We start from the raw sequence: 20,513 nt of genomic DNA on the forward strand, positions 1-20,513 counted from the left end.
GAGGACAGACGGAAATGTATGTGTGCTGGATAGCATTGTAAACGAGTGGCTACCTTTGTGGTAGAAAATAATAATAAAAAAGTCCCAGCCCGAACTATACCCAACATCGGCTATACCGATGATGATACTCTTCAAGACGCTAGTGCTCTCTAGAGTGGAGTACTGCTGCACAATGACAGCACCTTTCAACGCTGGAGAAATTGCTGACCTGGAGAGCGTGCAGAGAGCCTTTACTGCTAGAATCCACTCGGTAAAACTTCTAAACTATTGGGACCGACTAAAGAGCCTAAATCTGTATTCTCTTGAGCACAGGCGGGAGAGATACGTAATAATTTACACGTGGGAAATAGAAAAGGGGCTGGTCCCAAACCTGCACACACAAATAACATCACGAGAGACCAGAAGACATGGCAGGTTGTGCAGAATACCCCCGTTCAAAAGCGGAGGTGCAACAGGTACTCTGAGAGAGAACTCTATCAACATCAGAGGCCCGAGACTGTTCAACACGCTTCCACTACACATAAGGGGCATAACTGGCCGACCCTTCACAGTGTTCAAGAGAGAACTGGACAAGCACCTCCAAAGGATACCTGATCAACCAGGCTGTGATTCATACGTCAGGCTGCGAGCAGCCGCGTCCAACAGCCTGGTACCAGTCCAGCAACCAGGAGGCCTGGTCGAGGACCGGGCCGCGGGGACGCTAAGCCCCGGAAACACTTCAAGGTGACCTGAAGATAAGGTAGCCCATGGTGGAGTGAAGTGGATGATTCTCGCGTGCGTGCGTGCGTGCGTGCGTGCGTGCGTGTGTGTGTGTGTGTGTGTGTGTGTGTGTGTGTGTGTGTGTGTGTGTGTGTGTGTGTGTGTGTGTGTGTGTGTGTGTGTTGGGAGGGGGGGGGGTGCCCTAGGGGTGAACCTAGAGAGTTGCTCCCCAAGTTTGTCAAATAAGAAAGTTTGTCTTGCACGTCACTGATAACCCAATATATATTTTTTCTTTAACCAGGTGTATATAAGAATTCACCTTCCCCTCTTCTCTACTACATTCACTCCTACCTTGAGGTATTTTCAGGGCTTAGCATCCCCGCGGCCCGGTCGTCGACCAGGACTCGTTGCTGGACTGGTCAACCAGGCTGTTAGACGCGACTGCTCGCAGCCTGACGTATGAGTCACAGCCTGGTTGATCAGGTATCCTTTGGACATGCTTATCGAGTTCTTTCTTGAACACTGTGAAGGGTCGGCCAGTTATGCCCCTTATGTGTAGTGGAAGCGTGTTGAACAGTCTCGGGCCTCTGATGTTGATAGAGTTCTCTCTCAGAGTACCTGTTGCACCTCTGCTCTTCAACGGGGGTATTCTGCACATCCTGCCATGTCTTCTGGTCTCATGTGATGTTATTTCTGTGTGCAGGTTTGGGACCAGCCCCTTTTCTATTTTCCATGTGTAAATTATTATGTATCTCTCCCGCCTGCGCTCAAGAGAATACAGAGTTAGACATTTTAGTCGGTTCCAATAGTTTAGATGTTTTACTGAGTGGATTCTAGCAGTAAAGGATCTCTGCACGCTCTCCAGGTCAGCAATTTCTCCAGCTTTGAAAGGGGCTGTCATTGTGCAGCAGTACTCCACTCTAGAGTGCACTAGCGTCGTCTTGAAGAGTATCATCATTGGTATAGCATCTCTAGTGTGAAAAGTTCTTGTTATTCAACCTGTCATTTTTCTTGCAGTTGTGACGGCTACTTTATTGTGTTCTTTAAAGGTATGTTATTTGAATGCGTTTTGTACGTGGTTTCTGCTTTTATATTTTCATTTTTTCCCGTAGCACATGAGCTGGAACTTATCGTCATTAAATACCATATCATGTTATGTAGCCCATTGAAAGACCTGAGTTACATCTGATTGGAGGTTCGCTGTGCCCTCTAGACCAGCGCACAACATCGCACAACTAACTACTACACCATCACATAATGGTGTTTTGTTTGGGAGTGTTTGCTGTGTTTTTCTTATCTCCAACCCCCCCCCCCCCATGACTATAAACATGAGGGAAGACCGACACCTGGACCTGGGCTCATCCAGCACTTAGGCAAATACTGACGAACCTATACACTTTCCCTCAGTCGGGCTTTGGGAGTAGAACAACTCCCAGAACCCCGTCCAGGTACAAGCTTTGGCGACATTTATTAAACAGCTTGAGCTGCGAAGCACCAGGAGGCTGTTTATAATAATATTTGATTGGCAAGTTTCCGTGCACGTAAACAGTTCAATAAATGTAAATTAAGCTGCTAAAGATTGAGAAAAAGATGTGCAGGTTGGTACAAGTCCTTGTGTAAGTAACAGCTTGATGACTCCAGATCCTTGATGCCATGTATACAACACACAGGGTTGTTGTACACATGTACAACCCTGTTGTACACACAGGGTGCATTCCTTGTGTGTTTACTCTAGAGCAACGAGGCCCTGGCCTGTCACTTGGGCTGCCTAAACAACATTTAAACCCCAGCCAGATGGGCCCCTTGGAGCACTGCCTACCTGAGTGCCAGATAACAGGGAAAACTCTGACACCTCCAGTACACACACTCAAGGTGCTTATTATGCTTGAAGCTTATCGCTGATAACATCAAACTGATAAGCATGTCCACCACGGATATTGTCCTGGCCTACATCCGTAGCCTGCGTGTCAGGCGTCGTGGGTGGGGGTGTGGAGCCTGGTGAGGGAGAGGTGGGTGGGGGTGTGGAGCCTGGTGAGGGAGAGGTGGGTGGGGGTGTGGAGCCTGGTGAGGGAGAGGTGGGTGTGGGGGTGTGGAGCCTGGTGAGGGAGAGGTGGGTGGGGGTGTGGAGCCTGGTGAGGGAGAGGTGGGTGGGGGTGTGGAGCCTGGTTAGGGAGAGGTGGGTGGGGGTGTGGAGCCTGGTGAGGGAGAGGTGGGGGATAGCAGTAAAAGCTAGTGGTGGAGGGAGGCCTGGTGCCGGGACCCAGCAACAAGAGTGATCAATACTGACATTACTCCTGGCCTGCCTCCCTCTCGCCTCCATATATGATCACCTCACCCCACCCCCTCTTTTTATTTTTGTATGTACTCACCTACTTGTGCTTGCGGGGGTTGAGCTCTGGCTCTTTAGTCCTGCCTCTCAACTGTCAATCAACTGATGTACAGGTTACCGAGCCTACTGGGATCAGCTTTACTGGGTCCAATAGAGCCTGGGTTACTCCCCGAGCCAGAAGGCCGGGCTCGGGGAGTAGAACAACTCCCAGAATCCTCTCCAGGTATGGGAGTTAAACAGCTGCTACGGGCTGCTTCCTCTGTGTGTGTGTGTGTGTGTGTGTGTGTGTGTGTGTGTGTGTGTGTGTGTGTGTGTGTGTGTGTGTGTGTGTGTGTGTGTGTGTGTGTGTGTGTGTATTCGCCTAGTTGTACTTGCGGGGGTTGAGCTTTGCTCTTTCAGCCCGCCTCTCAACTGTTACTAACTACTAATTCCCCCCCCCCCCTCCCCACACACACACACACACCCAGGAAGCAGCTCCGTAACAGCTGTCTAACTCCCAGGTACCTATTTACTGCTAGGTAACAGGGGCATTCAGAGTGAAAGAAACTTTGCCCATTTGTTTCTGCCTGGACCGGGAATCGAACCAGGGCCACAGAATTAAGTCCTGCGCGCTGTCCGCTCAGCTACCAGACCCCCTTTTATATTTGTGTATGTGTGTGGGGGGGGGATAATTGATAACGGTCAAAGCTCAACCCCCGCAAGCACAACTAGGTGAATATATACACACATACTCACACTGAACAATCACTGTTCGAAGTGATTGTTCAATCACCTTATCCAGCTCTTCGGAGGTTCTAGTTTGTTAGTCTCTCGAGCCTCAAGTTTGCCTAATGAGTTCTTCACCCACCTCATTCAGGAACTCAAAGTGCACATTTACCCCAGGCGCCCAGGGTCTCAGAGCCTATCAGCACGAACCTGTAACAACGTTCTAGGTCTCTGTACTTGTTGGTTTTCTGGGTCTCCCTGAAGGTGGCCGCCCCGCCTCCCTCTGTTGTACTATGAGGTAGATAGGTATCAGCCAATGTAGATGCTCACAGCCCCGCTCCTGTGCCAGGTAAATCCACTACGGGCTCACCATAGCCCGTGCTACTTGGAACTTGTTCAGAGTAGCTGAATCTATAACAACAATGTTAGACGCTCACGTGTAGTCCCACACGACCTGTTTACCATCCCATAATGGCTGCAGGACGACTCCATCTGGGCGTTTGTGGCTCTTGTCAGGACAAGTTGCCTAACAAGCTGAATTTTCCTGAAATAATATATATTTTTTTCAAATTTGTTCTTATGGAATGATTAAGAGTTTCCGGGCGAACATAAGAGCTGAATTATTTAAAACTAGCACAAATTTAATTTAACCTAAGTCAGTAATTCTTGTGCTTAATAATGTATCATTTTAATTGGAATAAACCAATTTGGAAAGAAATATTTGAAAATGACGAAAATCACACTGCTTATTGAGCAAATTTGGCCTAACTTACTAGGCCAAGTAGCGCGGTTCTGGCTAATAGGTATGACGTGTGTATATGCATACATACATGTACATAACAAATACATGTGTATATATATCATATATTGAGGCGGGCCGAAAGAGCAGAACTCGACCCCAGCAAGCACAACTAGGTGAATATATCAATAGTCTTTTTATATCACAAGTGGTTCGAGGAGAGGCCCACAAGAGCCTTTATACAAGACAGTTTACATGAGCAGGGCGTCAGTCACAGTTACTATTCCTGCTCCACACCCAGCCACCTGGGCGGCAGCTCCACAGTCACGTGGGTTCATTACCTACAGTAAGCAAACTTTGGATACTTGGAAGAACTGATGGTCATCAGTTTGGAGATTGGCCACGTCCTCAATATTGTCTACTCTCATTAAAATCCTGGTTGATACCTGGTTGATGGGGTTCTGGGAGTTCTTCTACTCCCCAAGCCCGGCCCGAGGCCAGGCTTGACTTGTGAGAGTTTGGTCCACTAAGCTGTTGCTTGGAGCGGCTCGCAGGCCCACATACCCACCACCACATATCCTAGTGTCAGTTGCAAAGGATGATACGGTACTATAGTTTGTGTCCTTGTCTATGTCCGATATGAGGACGAGAAAAGGTACTGGAGCAAGCACAGTACCCTGGGGGGGAAGGGGGGACTGCTTTCGAGAGTTGAAGGTCCGGATTATAATATCTGGCTTCTGTTCCTTAGAAGATTAGAGGTCAATTTTCCTCCTTTGCCAGTAATTCATTTTGAACGCATTGTCTTCAACACTATGGTCACATTTGTCGAAAGCTTTCGCGAAATATATCATATCATCGTTTTGCTCCTCTTCTGCAGCATCATATATACTACACGACCACTATATATACTACACGACCACTATATATACTACACGACCACTATATATACTACACGACCACTATATATACTACACGACCACTATATATACTACACGACCACTATATATACTACACGACCACTATATATACTACACGACCACTATATATACTACACGACCACTATATATACTACATGACCACTATCATGTCATAGTGGTCTAAGCAATTGAGAGATTTTGCTTCTTAAGCATTTTTCCCCCCAAGATTTGTTATGATGTTAGCACTATTGATCTACAATTGTTATCTGTCTGCTTTACAACCTCCTCTGTAGAGTGGTGCTCTGCTCTGTCAGGTGTCGGGGTAACACCAGCATCTAGACTCCATTTCCAAGTGATAATATTTTTTGCAATTCTTCATGACTATAGAATTCCAGGACTCTGGAGTTGGTGCTAAATGCGTGGGGAATGCTATTTATGGCTACTTTAAAGTACAATGGGGTTAAGGTCACATCTAATATAGAGTTCAATGTTGGTATCATAGGCATGAAGAATTGGTTTGGATTATAGATCTTCAGTGTGTTTGGGGGTTTACTGAAAACAGACTTGGACTGTATTCTCAGTATTTCACACATTTCTTTGTCATCATCTATGAAAGTTCCGTCTCCTAGACGTAATTGCTGTTCTAGATTTTGCTTAGGAGAAATAGTATTTGAGTCCTCGCTATTCCACTGATGGCCTTTTGCTTTCTGTGCCCCCCCCCTCCCCCGGGTTTTTATACCATTCTTCTAATTTTAGTTCGATTATTTATATTTCTCTACACAGTCTTCCTTGTCTGTCTTGGGATAGGATGGATCGTTTGAGTTGTTCTGCGATTTTGTTTTCTGGTGCAAAATGGTGCAAATTTCGGTGCAAATAGCATGCCTTTATCTCTTGGTGGAATGTGACGAGCGTGTACTCGCCTAATTGTACTTGCGTGGGTTGAGCTTTGTCTCTTTGACGGTTTCCTGCAGTCACTTGACATGTGTTGTTTAGCCCACACCTGGACCCCCCCCCCCCCGGCCTCTCCTGGTCGGGGCCCAGCCCGCAGTGTTCATCTTGCCCACAGGTTACTCCCCTAACTCTCGTGGTGATATATGGCGTCAATAACCCCACTGTTGCAGTGACACGAATTATTTAGTTCAGTCATTGAACATCTTCTTGTGTCCGACCTCACCCCTGCCCTCCGCCTCCGCCCTCGCTCATCTCCGCCCCCCCAACCTCCGCCCCCTCACTCGCCTCCAACCTCTGCCCCCGCCTCCGCCCCCGCCTCCGGCCTCCGCCTCTCACGTCTCTACCAATCGATACGCCGCCATCCGGGACAAACGTGTGCCAAAAAGGTTTCCTTTGTGATATTTTGTGTGTGTGTGAGAAGTATGTTGGTGGAGGGTGATGGTGGGGTCACCGGCAGCGTGGTGGTGCTGGCGGAGGCCCCCCAGGTGCCCTCTGGACGCCATCTCCCTCCTCATCCTCACAATAACAAAAGGTGGCACTCCTGGATTACACTTGATGCCACAGGTCACCATCTGGAATCCTGACTCGGTAATTCCGTCTATGGAAATAACATTTTGACATGTCCTTGGTCTAGCTTCACTCTGAAGGAAAACATGTTTTGGCCCACTATGGGGTGGTTTGCGCGTCGTATGGTAGTTAAGAAGTGGTTTTGTGGTAGGTTAAGTTGGGCGATGATAACCTTGTATGGTTTCAAGGGCATGGCAGTATGAGGGTGGGTGGTTATTGGCGGGCTGTATGGGTGGAGGGTAGTGAGCAGCCCACACGGGGACGGGTCCAGGCTCTCAACACTTGAGACAAGTCGCCTGTCAACGGTATTGGTTAATGAGAGATGTGGTGGTTGTTCCTTCCAGGGTGTTGGTGGTGCGCGCGTGGGCGGTGCAAGGGTGGCGGCGTCCTTGAGGCCGCCAGTGTCATCTGTGCCGTTGGTGAGGGAGGGCGGCTGTGGTGGTGGCTGGCCGGCGTGGTGCAGTGTGAGACACGGGCTGGGGAGACGGGTGTTCAAGTGTGACCAACACACTCACCGCCTCATGTCGCCTCACACTCATGATACCCAGTGCCCAGCGTGTGGCACGAGTGCGCCCTGGAGTGTGTGTGTGTTACCTGTGCCTGGAAGGAAGGTTGGTTTGGGCACCCAGCCAGTCTCGCCCCCCTCTTAACTTCCAGCTCCCTAGCCCCCCCTTCTCCCTCACCCCTCCCCTCTCCTCCACCCTGAGCCCCATACCTGGTACCACAGTGTGGTTGTGTGATGCGAGTGTGGTGATGGTAGCGTGCAGTACAGTGCGGTAGTTTAGTGGTGCATATTGTGCTGGCGTGTCAGTAGACCAATGTAAACAATGGAGCCCAGTTTGCTCTGGTGGCGCTCACGATCTCGGCTCATCTTCCCGCACAAAGGTGACCCCGTCACACAGTTTGTTAGCTTCTCACAGTTTTGGCCGAGGTTAGGATGCCACTTTGAACGAGAAAATACAAGTTTGTGAAGTTAGTGGCAAGTGTTGTGTTGGATATGTCTGGAGGCTGGCCGTGTCTGGTGTTTGTTCTCCAGTGTCCCACCAGGTTAGTTATTGGCGTGTGAGGCGAGGCCCACACACCACAGTCTAGCAGATCAGTTACTGTGCAACACACACACACACAAATACACCTGGGTGTAGCTGGCCAGTGTACCCCGCGGGGAGGGCACCGTCAGGGTATAACAGGCAGTGTACCATGGGACACACTACACCAAGACAGACACTGTAAACTCTAGATGAAGATGTGGCCCTGCGGGCTGCTCCAAGCAACAGCCTGGTGGACCAAACTCTCACAAGTCAAGTCTGGCCTCGGGCCGGGCTGGGGAGTAGAACTCCTCCCAGAACCCCATCAACCAGGTATCAACCAGGTAACCACAGGTTTGGAGCAACGGATTGTAATTATGGCATAAATATACCTAAAAATAAACACTAGCAGCAGTGACCAACACTCTAAAGCCGCGCGATAAAGCCTTAAGAAGATAACACAGGACATGAACACTTCATCTCCAAGACTCCTTGAGAAAGGAAACAGCTTCGTGACAAGGTAACTCAGGATCAACAGAAGTAGTCAGTGAATCCGTACGTAACTCTGCTACAAAGCAGGTGCTGCCGTCGACCTCCTCATCACGGGCGAAGATGTACATGATCGAGGGAGAGAATCCGCAATAGTAAGAATTGGTCTTGGATGCAAGTACCCACTGGAGATGTGGGATGGAAACACCTGAGCAGCGATGTCGCAGGATTTGTGGCCACTTCAGAGGCATTACAAGTATCTGCGTGATAAGTTCTGTTCCTCTGTTGTTTGTGTTAGGAAAACCCTATTTGTTGATATGAATACTGTTAAAGATGTCACCACGTGGGTATGCCCTCGGTGCCTAACCCCCCCCCCCTCCTCGGTCAACACGTCATCAATCCCCCCCCCCCCCTCCCCCGGCCGGTCTTAATGATATCGGATACACGATAACCTCGGTGCTGTGTTTTGGGTGATACAAAGTGCCAGGTCGTTCTCCTTTGTGGGATGAGACCATAAGCAAACAGGACGCTGCAGGAGGCCTTTTGACCCATGCAGATGATTGATGAAGATTAAGCCACCCAAAAGGTGGCACGGGCATGAATAGCCCGTAAGTGGTGACCCTTTTGAGCCATTACCAGTATCACTAGATGATACTGGAGATCTGTGGAGGTGCGACTACACCCTGCGTGACGGGAGATGTCTCCCGTTGACTCATGCAGGGGGCACCTTCTATTTATACCTACCCCAAACGCATTCATGTGTGTAACCTACGCCTGAAACAACCCCCCGCACTCCTACGTCTATTATGTTACCCGGTAATGTGTTCCACAGGTCAACAACCTTGTGTCCTAACCAGTGTCTTATCAAGGTCTTTCCTGAATTTAAACTAATTCAAATTATATCCAGTGTTTAGTGGTCTATTTTTTGTTTGATATATTAAAAACCTTAAGTAGTTCCATCTTCGTTACACCATCGCTTCATGCAGGTCGACGTTCAATCCCCGACCATCCAAGTGGTAGGGCACCATTCCTTCCCCCCCCCCCCGTCCCCCCGTTCCATCCCAAAATCATGGTCCTTTCCAGGTGCGATATGGTCGTAACGGCTTGGCGCTTTCTCCTGATAGTTCCCCCCCCATTTCCCCCACCCCCCACACCTTGACCCCTCCAAGGGATGAAATTTTAGCCTCGTCCTCCCCAAATCTCTCTCCATATGGGGAGAGCTTTCAATTACCGGCACCAATCCCGTCCGCACTCACTCGCTCAAGTACACACACATCACACAGGGCAGAGAGAAAGATCAAGTAGTTTATATCACGCCAGACCTGTCTCCTGAAGCCTACATCAAAAGAATAACATCGGCGGCGTATGCGAGGCTGCCTATCTGAACTACCTTCACAAAGCTGTGTAAGAAATCTTTCAGAACCTTGTATACCACGTATGTAAGACCAATCCTGGAGTATGCGACCCCAGCATGGAGCCCGTACCTTGTAAAGCACAAGACGAAGCTGGAAAACGTTCAGAGGTATGCCACTAGGATAGTCCCAAAACTAAGAGGCATGAGTTACGAGGAAAGGTTGAGGAAACTGCACCTCACGTCGCTGGAATTCAGAAGAGCTCGGAGAGGCATGATCACCACTTATAAAATCCTCAGGGGAATTGACAGGATGGACAAGATTGGATTATTTAACACGGGTAGTACACGCACAAGGGGACACAGGTGGAAGCCGAGTACCCAAATGAGCCACAGACATTAGAAAGAACTTTTTCAGTGTCAGAGTAGTTAGTAAATGGAATGCACTAGGAAGTGATGTGGTGGAGGCTGACTCCATGCAGTTTCAAAGGTAGATATGACAGAGCCCAGTAGGCTCAGGAATCTGTACACCAGTTGATTGACGGTTTGAGAGGCGGGACCAAAAAGACAAAGCTCAACCCCCGCAAGCACAAATAGTACAACACCTAGTATAGTACAGTACAATAGTACCCCTAGTACAACTAGGCGAGTCCTTGACCATGATGTGGAGTGGATGTAAAGTAAACTGCACAACTCAAATGGTATTCAGTTACCTACCTTTCGATGGCTGAAGATCAACGTCGTCGCGGCCAGGCCTCCTGGTTGGTGGTCTGATCCAGTAGACTATTCGCCTGACGTCCGCAGCCCTGTTCTCAACCAACGTGGTTCAGGGTTATGTAGACACTGTGATCCACTCTGATTTTATGATACGCGATGTTAGAGCTATTGGTAGTTTTTTTTTTTTTTTTTGGCTTACTTTACTACCTCCTTTTTAAAGTGGCGCATTCTCCGCTGTTTAAAGCATGTCGGGAAGAACATATCCACAAGGGCCGTGACGAGGATTCGAACCTGCATCTAAGTGCATCCCAGACGCTGCCTTAATCGACTGAGCTACTGAGCATGTCAGGAAGCACCAGTATCATACATATTATATATATATACACAGACGAGGAGTCACAATAACGTGGTTGAAATATGTTGAACAAACCACACACTAAAAATTGATGGGACGACGACGTTTCTGTCCGTCCTGGACCATTCTCACAATCGGTTATTAATTAAACAAATGGTGAAACTCAAGCCAAAGCAAGCCCCAGGGCTGGACTAAGTGTTTGCTTAAGGGGAATGTAAGGAGGAGCTTTGCGAGCCACTGTCTACCATATTTAATAAATCATTAAGAGTCAGGCAGAGTGCCAGAGTCGTGGAAGGTTGCTAATGTTACCAAGTTTCAAGAAAGGAGATAGATCACTTGCGTTAAACTATCGCCTAATTAGCTTAACGTCTATTGTGGGAAAGTTACTTGAATCAATAATTGCAAATACCATTAGTCTTCCTCTTGAAAAACACTAATAAATAAATATTCACAACATGGTTTTACAAATGGCCGTTCATGTTTAACAGATTTGCTATCATTTTATTCCAGCATAGTTGAGGCAGTTGATAGTGTGGTAAGGTTTGTGATGTTGTGTACCTTGACTTTAGCAAAGCTTTTGATACAGTGCCACATGAGACTGATTAACATGGTATTGGGGGTGCTATATTAAGTTGGATTAGGACATGGCTATTCCAATGGAAACAGAGTTAGTATAAATGGGGTTAAGTCAGAGTGGGAAAATGTTGTAAGTGGAGTGCCTCAAGGCTCAGTCTTGGGACCTCTTATTCATAATATATATAAACAATTTAGATTCAGGATTGAGCAGCAATATTTGCAAATTTGCCAATGATACAAATATCGGGAGGGAAATAACACGGAAAAAAACTTTCTATCACTTCAAGGTGATCTAAATAGGAGTTTAAATTGATCAAAGGATTGGCAGATGCAGTTTAATGCTGACAAATGTAAGGTTCTGAGGCTAGGTAATGATGATAGTTACAAGATACGAGCTAGATGGTGTAGAGATTGCGAAAGGGATCTGAGAGTTATGATTAGTAAAAATTTAAAACCAAAAAATCAATGCATAAATGTTCGTAATAAGGCAAATAGGACACTGGGATTTATTAATCGAAGTGTTAGTAACAAGACACCTGGTGTGGTTCTTCAGCTATATCTTGCTCTAGTTGGGCCCCATTTAGATTATGCAGTTCAGTTTTGGTCGCCATACTATAGAATGTATATAAATTCACTTGAACGTGTCCAGCGTAGGATGACTAAGTTAATTCCCCAAATTAGAAACCTGTCACATTAAGAAAGATTGACAAAGCTTAAATTGCATTCACTGGAAAGGCGATGAGTTAGGGGTGACATTGTAGAGGTGTATAAGAACATAAGAACATAAGAAGAACATAAGAACAAAGGTAACTGCAGAAGGCCTATTGGCCCATACGAGGCAGCTCCTATTCTATAACCACCCAATCCCACTCATATACTTGTCCAACCCGTGCTTGAAACAATCGAGGGCAAATCTAAATGTATAAGTGGATGAATGGAAATTACAAAGGGGATATTAAGAGGGTATTAAAAGTATCAACACAGGGCAGAACACGAAACAATGGGTATAAATTGAATAAGTTTAGATTTAGGAAAGACCTGGGTAAATACTGGTTCGGTAACAGGGTTGTTGATTTGTGGAACCAATTACTGCGTAGCGTTGGGCCCCCTTGATTATTCAAATGCGAGTTGAACATGTATATGAATGGGATGGCTCTCCTCCAAGGAGTGCCGGACCAACCGGGCTGTGGTGGATATGTGGGCCTACTGGGCTTGGAATAGAAAAACTCCCAGAACCCCATCAACCAGGATTGGGTGGTTATAAATAGGAGCCGCCTCGTATGGGCCAATAAACCTTCTAAAGTTAATTTTATTCTCAAAAAGTCCACTCCGGGCTCACCATAGCCCGTGCTGCTTGGAACTTTTTGTTCGGGATTAAACAATATTCGGATAGCGAATCTTAAACAACAACTACCTTTATTCTTATGTTAAACATACATAGTCACGCACATACATACATCAGTAGCGTTTTTGTCTTTGGTCACGTGGTTACTCGTAAGTTTGCATAGAATTGTGTACAACTGTTATCAAATACGGTCTGGCCTTCCAAGACACTTTATCCGTCATCCCCTTGCTTTCTTTTGACTGTGATGTTGTCAAAGTCCAGAAGGTTCCTTCAACAAGTTGCTTTCTCTGACGCCTGTGTGTGAGAGAGAGAGAGTGGGAGAGAGAGAGAGAGAGAGTGGGAGAGAGAGAGAGTGGGAGAGAGTGAGAGTGGCGGATGCAAGAGACATTATGTCTAGGATTGTGGGCGGTAATGTAATAATCGATACATTATAACCTTGACTGCAGGTGGTGGGAGGCGTCCAGCTGTTGCCATTAATGAGAGGTGGGCGCCTGCACTCAACACCACACGCTAATTGAGGTCAATATGCAAGAGTGCCGACTAGATTAGGTGCACTTGCGGGGGTCCAGCTCTACTCTTAATCGACTTGTGCTTACTTGGCTGTCACTGTTTGAGGGGGGGGGGGGGTTGTCACTACTGGTTGATCAGGTATCCTTTGGAGGTGTTTTTCAAGATCTCTCTTGAACACTGTGAGGAGTCTGCCAGTTATGCCCCTTATGTGTAGTGGGAGCGTGTTGAACAGTCTCGGGTCTCTGATGTTGATACAGTTCTCTCTCAGAGTACCTGTTGCACCTCTGCTCTTCAACAGGGGTATTCTGCACATCCTGCCATGCCTTCTGGTCTCATGTGATGTTATTTCTGTGTGCAGGTTTGGGATCAGCCCCTCTACTATTTTCCATGTGTAAATTATTATGTATCTCTCCCGCCTGCGCTCAAGAGAATACAGATTTAAGCTCTTTAGTCGGTCCCAATAGTTTAGATGTTTACCGAGTGGATTCTAGCAGTAAAGGATCTCTGCACGCTCTCCAGGTCAGCAATTTCTCCAGCTTTGAAAGGTGCTGTCATTGTGCAGCAGTACTCCACTCTAGAGAGCACTAGCGTCTTGAAGAGTATCATCATCGGTATAGCATCTCTAGTGTGAAAAAGTCTTGTTATCCAACCTGTCATTTTTCTTGCAGTTGTGACGGCTACTTTATTGTGTTCTTTAAAGGTAAAGTCTTCCGACATGAGTACACCCAGATCCTTTACATTGCCTTTCTGTTCTATGTTATTATTTGACTGTGTTTTGTACGTGGTTTCCGTTTTTATATTTTCATTTTTTCCGTAGCGCAGGAGCTAGAACTTAACTTCGTTAAACACCATATTATTTTCTGTAGCCCATAGAAAGACCTGATTGACATCTGATTGGAGGTTTGCCGTGCCCTCTATGTTGCCAACTCTCATGAAAATCCTAGTGTCATCTGCAAAGGCTGATACAGTGCTATAGGTTGTGTCCTTGTCTATGTCCGATATGAGGATGAGAAAAAGTACTGGAGCAAGCACAGTACCCTGGGGGACTGAGCTCTTCATGGTTGATGGACCAGATTTTATTTTGTTGACTTACACATTGGGTTCTGTTAGTCAGGAAATTGTAGATCCATCTGCCTATTTTTCCGGTAATTCCTTTTTAACGCATTTTATGTCAAATAACACCATGGTCACATTTGTCGAAAGCTTCTGCGAAATCTGTTTAAATTACATCAGCGTTTTGTTTGTCTTCCATAGCATCTAGTGCCATGTCATAGTGGTCCAGCAACTGTGACAGGCAAGAGCGCCCTGTTCTGAAACCATGTTGTCCTGGGTTATGGAGATGCTGTGATTCCATGTATTTTGTGATCTTACTTCTTAGCACTCTCTCAAAGATCTCTATGATGTGTGATGTTAGTGCTATCGGTCTGTAATTTTTTGCCTCTGCCTTATTTCCTCCTTTATGGAGTGGCGCTATCTCTGCTATTTTTAATAGGCCAGGGATAATGCCAGTATCTAGGCTTTGTCTCCAAAGAATGTGAAGGGCCTGCGATAGCGTTTTTTTACAGTTCTTAATGAATATAGAGTTCCAAGAATCGGGGCCTGGTGCAGAGTGCATAGATACCTGGTTGATGTATGCATAGTATGCATGTTGTATGCATAGGCATACTGTTTATGGCTTCTTCAAAATCCAGTGGGGATAGGGTGACATCTGATACATGATTTGATGTTGGTATCATATCCATGAAAAATTCATTTAGGTTATCAGTCTTCAGATAGATATAAATGTATTATTTTAATTGTATTAAAATAATATATTTTTATCTATCTGAAGATTGATAACCCAAATGGATTTATAGATATAAATATATATATAAATATAGATAGGTTTAGTTGTGGGTTGGAGAAGGCTTGCCCCCCCCCCTCTGGCTTTATCAGGTCCAGGAGCCGCTTGAGCACAGTGTCTACACTCTGCCCTCACTATGTGTATGTCCTCTCTCTAGTGCCTTATGTACTCTTGTTGTTTTTGCCCCTCTCCCTTTCTCTCTAGATAGTCGCTTTTACCTGATAATTCCCTTCCCCCTACCTTTCTCCCACCCCTACTCATTTCTCTCCTCCCTATCCCTCCCTAGCCCACCCTTCCTCCTCCGAGATCGATATCCTCTTACCCGCTCGTGATATAAAATTTGCAGATGCCTGCAAAAAGTATTGGCCATGAGTGAAGAGGTCAGTAGCTCCAAATTGGGAGTGGACGGTAGACCGACGGTCTCGCTTCATGCAGGTCGGCGTTCAATCCCCGACCGTCCAAGGGGTTTGGCACCATACCTTCTTCCCCAGTCCCATGCCATCCTGGCCCCCCTTTTCAAGTGCTATATAGTCGTAATGACTTGGCGCTTTCCCCCTGATAATTCCTTGCTTCCAGAAAGCATTATACCTCATACTCATTAAGAATATTCTCAATTAATTTTAGTCAGGTACGACACCTCCAGCATACCTGGAGAGGGTCTGGAAGGGAATCCTCAGGGAGTTTGTTGTTTCAGATTTAGCTACTGAGAAGTGTCCATGTAGCACGAGCTATAGTGAGCCCGTAATCCTCAGGGAGACAGCAGTTGGTTTATATAGACTACGTCTAGGTTACAGATGCAACCGAGAGATTGGTGAACCCCGACAGAGAGAATGCATCTTCTGCCCAACAATCACAGAAAAACCACTACTTCACTATCCTCTGCAATGTGAAGCAACCAACGACCTCAGAAGAGCGTTAAGAGTCCCTGAATCTTGCAGTAACCACCCTGAAGCCATCAACACCTTGCCTTACCTTGAGGTGCTTCCGGGGCTTAGCGTCCCCGCGGCCCGGTCGTCAACCAGGCCTCCTGGTTGCCGGACTGATCAACCAGGCTGTTGGACGCGGCTGCTCGCAGCCTGACGTATGAATCACAGCCTGGTTGATCAGGTATCCTTTGGAGGTGCTTATCCAGTTCTCTCTTGAACACTGTGAGGGGTCGGCCAGTTATGCCCCTTATGTCTGCCCCTAAGAGTCTGCCACTCTTCTGATCAAAAAAGGTGTCCAGCAGCTGGAGACCCTCATAAATACAGTCAAGCGGTATCCTCCCCAATATCCATTTCAATACGATTGAAATGCGAGCTCAGCACGCAGTATATCCGTTCTCGACCAAAAATCACATTCACTCCAAAAAAAAAAAAAAAATCTTCCACTTACGGTCTACTCATGCCCGTGTAATGTTTTTGGTTCTTAATCTTCATCAATCAGTCTGAGAGTCTGGAGAGTTGTCCCGTCTCTCATCTGTTAATCAACTGGTGAACGTGTGTGTGTGTGTGTGTGTGTGAGTGTGTGTAGGACTATCAACCTTTCTCTTCCTCTACAGATAGCCGGGCCCAATCATAAGTACACTCTTCCACCAACCAACTTTGAAAGCAAATGAAAATGTGTGTAAAAAGTGTTTTGAGTTGAGGTACACAAAGTTGTGGAGCGTTGCGGAGGGCGGGAGTGTAGTAGTGGAGGACTCTCACGCTCATATTGTAAAGTCTTGCCTCCCTGTCTTCCAGGATATGAGGACCAACCATAAGAAGGTGAGTACCCCTCCACGCCCCTCCCCCCCCCCCCCCTGCACTCTGGTCCACCCCCCCCCCCCCCACCATCAACTCATCGTCGTGTTCAATTTTGATAGTTTTCATTGCCTGTGCATCATTCCGCAACTTTTAAAAACTAATTATTCCTTGTTTATAATTTGGTGTGTAGTTATCCGGCTTGTGTTATTAAAGACCCCCCCCCCCCTTGTGCATGTGTCATTGTCGTGTGTGTGTGTAGGGGGGGGGGTGTTCCCCCTGCTCCATGTGTCTTTAGTAATGCACCTCTTGGCCCCCCTCCCCCCTTTTATAATTAGTGTACCTTCATTTTCTCATGGCTGTTTACTGTCGTGTCACTCGCCAACATTTTGTTACAACATTGAGGCCATTGACTGTAACACAGTTAGCTGGGAATTATCAGGCATTTCACTGTGACACTGCACTAAACCCTCAAACTCCAATACAATGGATACACATTAACTAGATCAGTATATACAGTAGACGTACAGTATTTACCACTGTGAAAGATACAAAAGTCTTAGATAACGCAGACGACCAAGCAGATGATGATTATTACATCTATATACATTCATGAGTTTTTACAGAGATACTCATGCAGCCACAAAGGCAGGCGCGCGCACACGCACGCACGCACGCCTACACTTAGGTAATTACCAGAATGAAAAATCGGAAAACTTGCAAGAATGTCGGTCACAAATAAATCCTACGGCATTAGCAAAAGACAATAGATTTATATTTAGATTTGTTATTCAGGTAAAGAAAGGTACATTGAGTTGACCAGACCACACACTAGAAGGTGAAGGGACGACGACGTTTCGACTTGAGAATGGTCCAGGACGGACCGAAATGTCGTCGTCCCTTCACCTTCTAGTGTGTTGTCTGGTCAACTTACTTTAGCCACGTTATTGTGACTCATCGCCTGCGTACATACATTGAGTTACATACATAATGTTGGATTTAAAGATAGAGCTAGTACATAAAAAGCCACTAGTACTAATAGCGTTTCGGGCAAAAAAAAAAAAACTATTGCCAACAGCATTTGTTCCCAGGCGGTCACCCATCCAAGTACTAACCAAACCCAACGTTGCTTAACATCGCTGATCGGACGAGAAGCGGTGTTCTCAATGTGGTATGGCCGTTGGCAATACACCCGTGTACTAACCTCTAGGGCTTGATTTTTGACATTGAGCAATATCTGTAAACGAGAATGCTCTAGATTGGAGTCGGATGCTAGGGGCCTCGCCAATCTTTGCAAGGTGACTGGTCTTTGTCAATGGAAGGAGATTGGCGGGTTGAGGGGTCAAGCCCCATGTCCCTATCCCTCCACCTTTGCATGAAATGGCGACTCTTACTAATTTCCAGTCTCGCTAAATAAGACTACAGCCTCATTAAGACTGTAGGGAGGAAGGGAAAGTGGTGATGGGTAGGCTGGGTTGTGAAGAATATGGAGGTTATCTTGAGGTTATCTTGAGATGATTTCGGGGCTTTAGTGTCCCCGCGGCTCGGTCCTCGACCAGGCCTCCACCCCCAGGAAGCAGCCCGTGACAGCTGACTAACACCCAGGTACCTATTTTACTGCTAGGTAACAGGGGCATAGGGTGAAAGAAACTCTGCCCATTGTTTCTCACCGGCGCCCGGGATTGAACACAGGACCACAGAATCACAAGTCCAGCGTGCTGTCCGCTCGGCCGACTGGCTCCCCGATGGAAGATGTTGAAGAGCAGGGAAGCTTTCATACGTCAAGCCTGGCCCTACACCGGGCTTGGGGAGTAGGAAAACTCTTGAGAACCCCCTGCAGGTATTGTCCATGAAGGTGGTGAAGGAGAGGGAAGGTAGTGGAGGGAAGGCGTGTGGTTAAGATGGTAACTGTGCATAAGATAGTGCAATAGGGAAGACGGTTACAGTAATTGATAGTGTATAGGGAAGATGTTGTGTCATGCAACGTATGGAGTGTTGCGTCATGCAAGGTATGCATGACGTTTTGCTTCACGGAAGATGGTGGAAGAGGTGTTGCGTCATGCAGATTATTTATGGGGTGTAGATGATGTCTGTGTGTGGGGAAGGGGGCGTGGGTGGCAAGTGGGGTTGAGGATGGGTGGTGGTATAAATACGGAGCTAGACATTCTTGCAGGGACGGGAGACATCTCCCGTCACGCAGGGTGCAGCCACACCTCCACAGATCTCCAGTATCATCTATTGATACTGGTAATGGCTCAAAAGGGCCACCACTTATGGGCTATTCATGCCCGTGCCACCTCTTGGGTGGCTTAATCTCGATCATTCATTCATTCTTGCAGGAACACAGGCTATTCATGCCCGTGCCACTTTGTGGGTGGCTTAATCTTCATCAGTCAATCAATCTCGCAGGAAATGCCTGATCAAACGGGTTGTGATGCTATGCCTGCCTGCTGGCTGATACCAACAGCAGTTATCACCAAGACAACCCAATCTCACTATGTGACTAATGTACAATGTATGAAAGGTCTGACGAAGACATTAACCTTAATTACCTTAGACGTATCTTAAGACCTTAAACAGTCCCCGTGGTGTAGTGGTTAAGAAGCTCGCCTGGCGTTCCGCGAGCGCTTTGTCCTGGGTTCGTATCCTGGCCGGGGAGGATTTACTTGGCGCCAATCTTTATCTGTAGCCTGTGTTTAACTCAACAGTAAAATGGGTACCTGGTTGTTAAGATTTTTCGCGGGGTCGTATTCCATGGAACATAGGATTAAGGACTTGCTCGAAACGCTAAGCGTACAAGGTTGTACTACGCTAGGCTGTACAAGGATGTAACAACGATTGTATATGTAAATAAAATACAAAATACAATAAAAATAAAGACGGGAGACCAACGTACCCTGACCTCGGGTCTAGCTGCAGGTGTAGACATCTCGAAATTAAAGGTTAAAATCGCGCATATATAAAATTATTTTAATATCGGTAAGAGATAGTTAAAAATCCTTAGTTTTGTGTTAATTGCTGAGTGTGTTGGTGGGTTAAATAGAAAGTGACCAGGTATCAACCAGACAGTAGTAAAGGACCCCATGCACCTTTGCTGTGGGAAGGCGTGGTGGGCGCCTGATGGAGGGTGGGGGAGAGTGGTCGTCATGACAACCAGGGTGGTGGTGAGGATGCTGGCGGCGACGACGACAACCTCTTCGGTCAAGGTCATCACCAACACCTCCCTGTCTTACACACAGACGGTGCTCCAGAGGTGTCGCAGTCTGCTCGGGACACACACCTACATCCTTGTCCTTATTCTATATACAGTTGACGCTCAATTAGAATGAACTATGTTAGGAAGCATTAGGATAGGTATTGAATTGAAATTGAAACAAGTTTATTGAGCTAAAATACACTCAAAGGGATGAGGTAGCTCAAGCTATTCTCACCCCGTTCAGTACATCGTGTTAATACATGCATATAAACACGTCACAAACAATAAACATATTACCAAACATTCTGAGATAAACATCTACATTTCCTAGGATAGGTATTAAGGTATAGGTATTATCTTAATTAGGTAATACAGTATTAAGATAGGCAGGCTTGAGAAAAATGTTAACTGGCCAGTTTAAACCCCCATACTTTAATTATTACACGAGCTGTTGACTGCACATTTATGTCCATATTTT

General features: G+C 46.6%; 1 protein-coding gene and 1 pseudogene across 15 annotated transcripts in view; one reads left to right on the forward strand and one right to left on the reverse strand.

The window, feature by feature from the left end:
* Ptpmeg2 (Protein tyrosine phosphatase Meg2) overlaps positions 1 to 20,513 on the forward strand; it is a 178,080-nt gene that overhangs the window by 126,218 nt on the left and 31,349 nt on the right. Inside the window, exon 4 of one of the 15 annotated variants that reach the window (XM_069304570.1) lies at positions 16,659 to 16,863. The exons of the other annotated variants lie outside the window; for them this stretch is intronic. Coding sequence (XP_069160671.1) covers positions 16,843 to 16,863 — 21 coding nt within the window. The 5' untranslated portion in view covers positions 16,659 to 16,842. The remainder of the gene's footprint in view (positions 1 to 16,658; positions 16,864 to 20,513) is intronic. 15 annotated transcript variants of the gene reach the window in all.
* LOC123763821 (5S ribosomal RNA) lies at positions 17,909 to 18,024 on the reverse strand (annotated as a pseudogene).

The sequence above is a fragment of the Procambarus clarkii genome, chromosome 52 (genome assembly GCF_040958095.1).
Source record: "Procambarus clarkii isolate CNS0578487 chromosome 52, FALCON_Pclarkii_2.0, whole genome shotgun sequence".
Classification (NCBI taxonomy): Eukaryota; Metazoa; Arthropoda; class Malacostraca; order Decapoda; family Cambaridae; genus Procambarus; species Procambarus clarkii.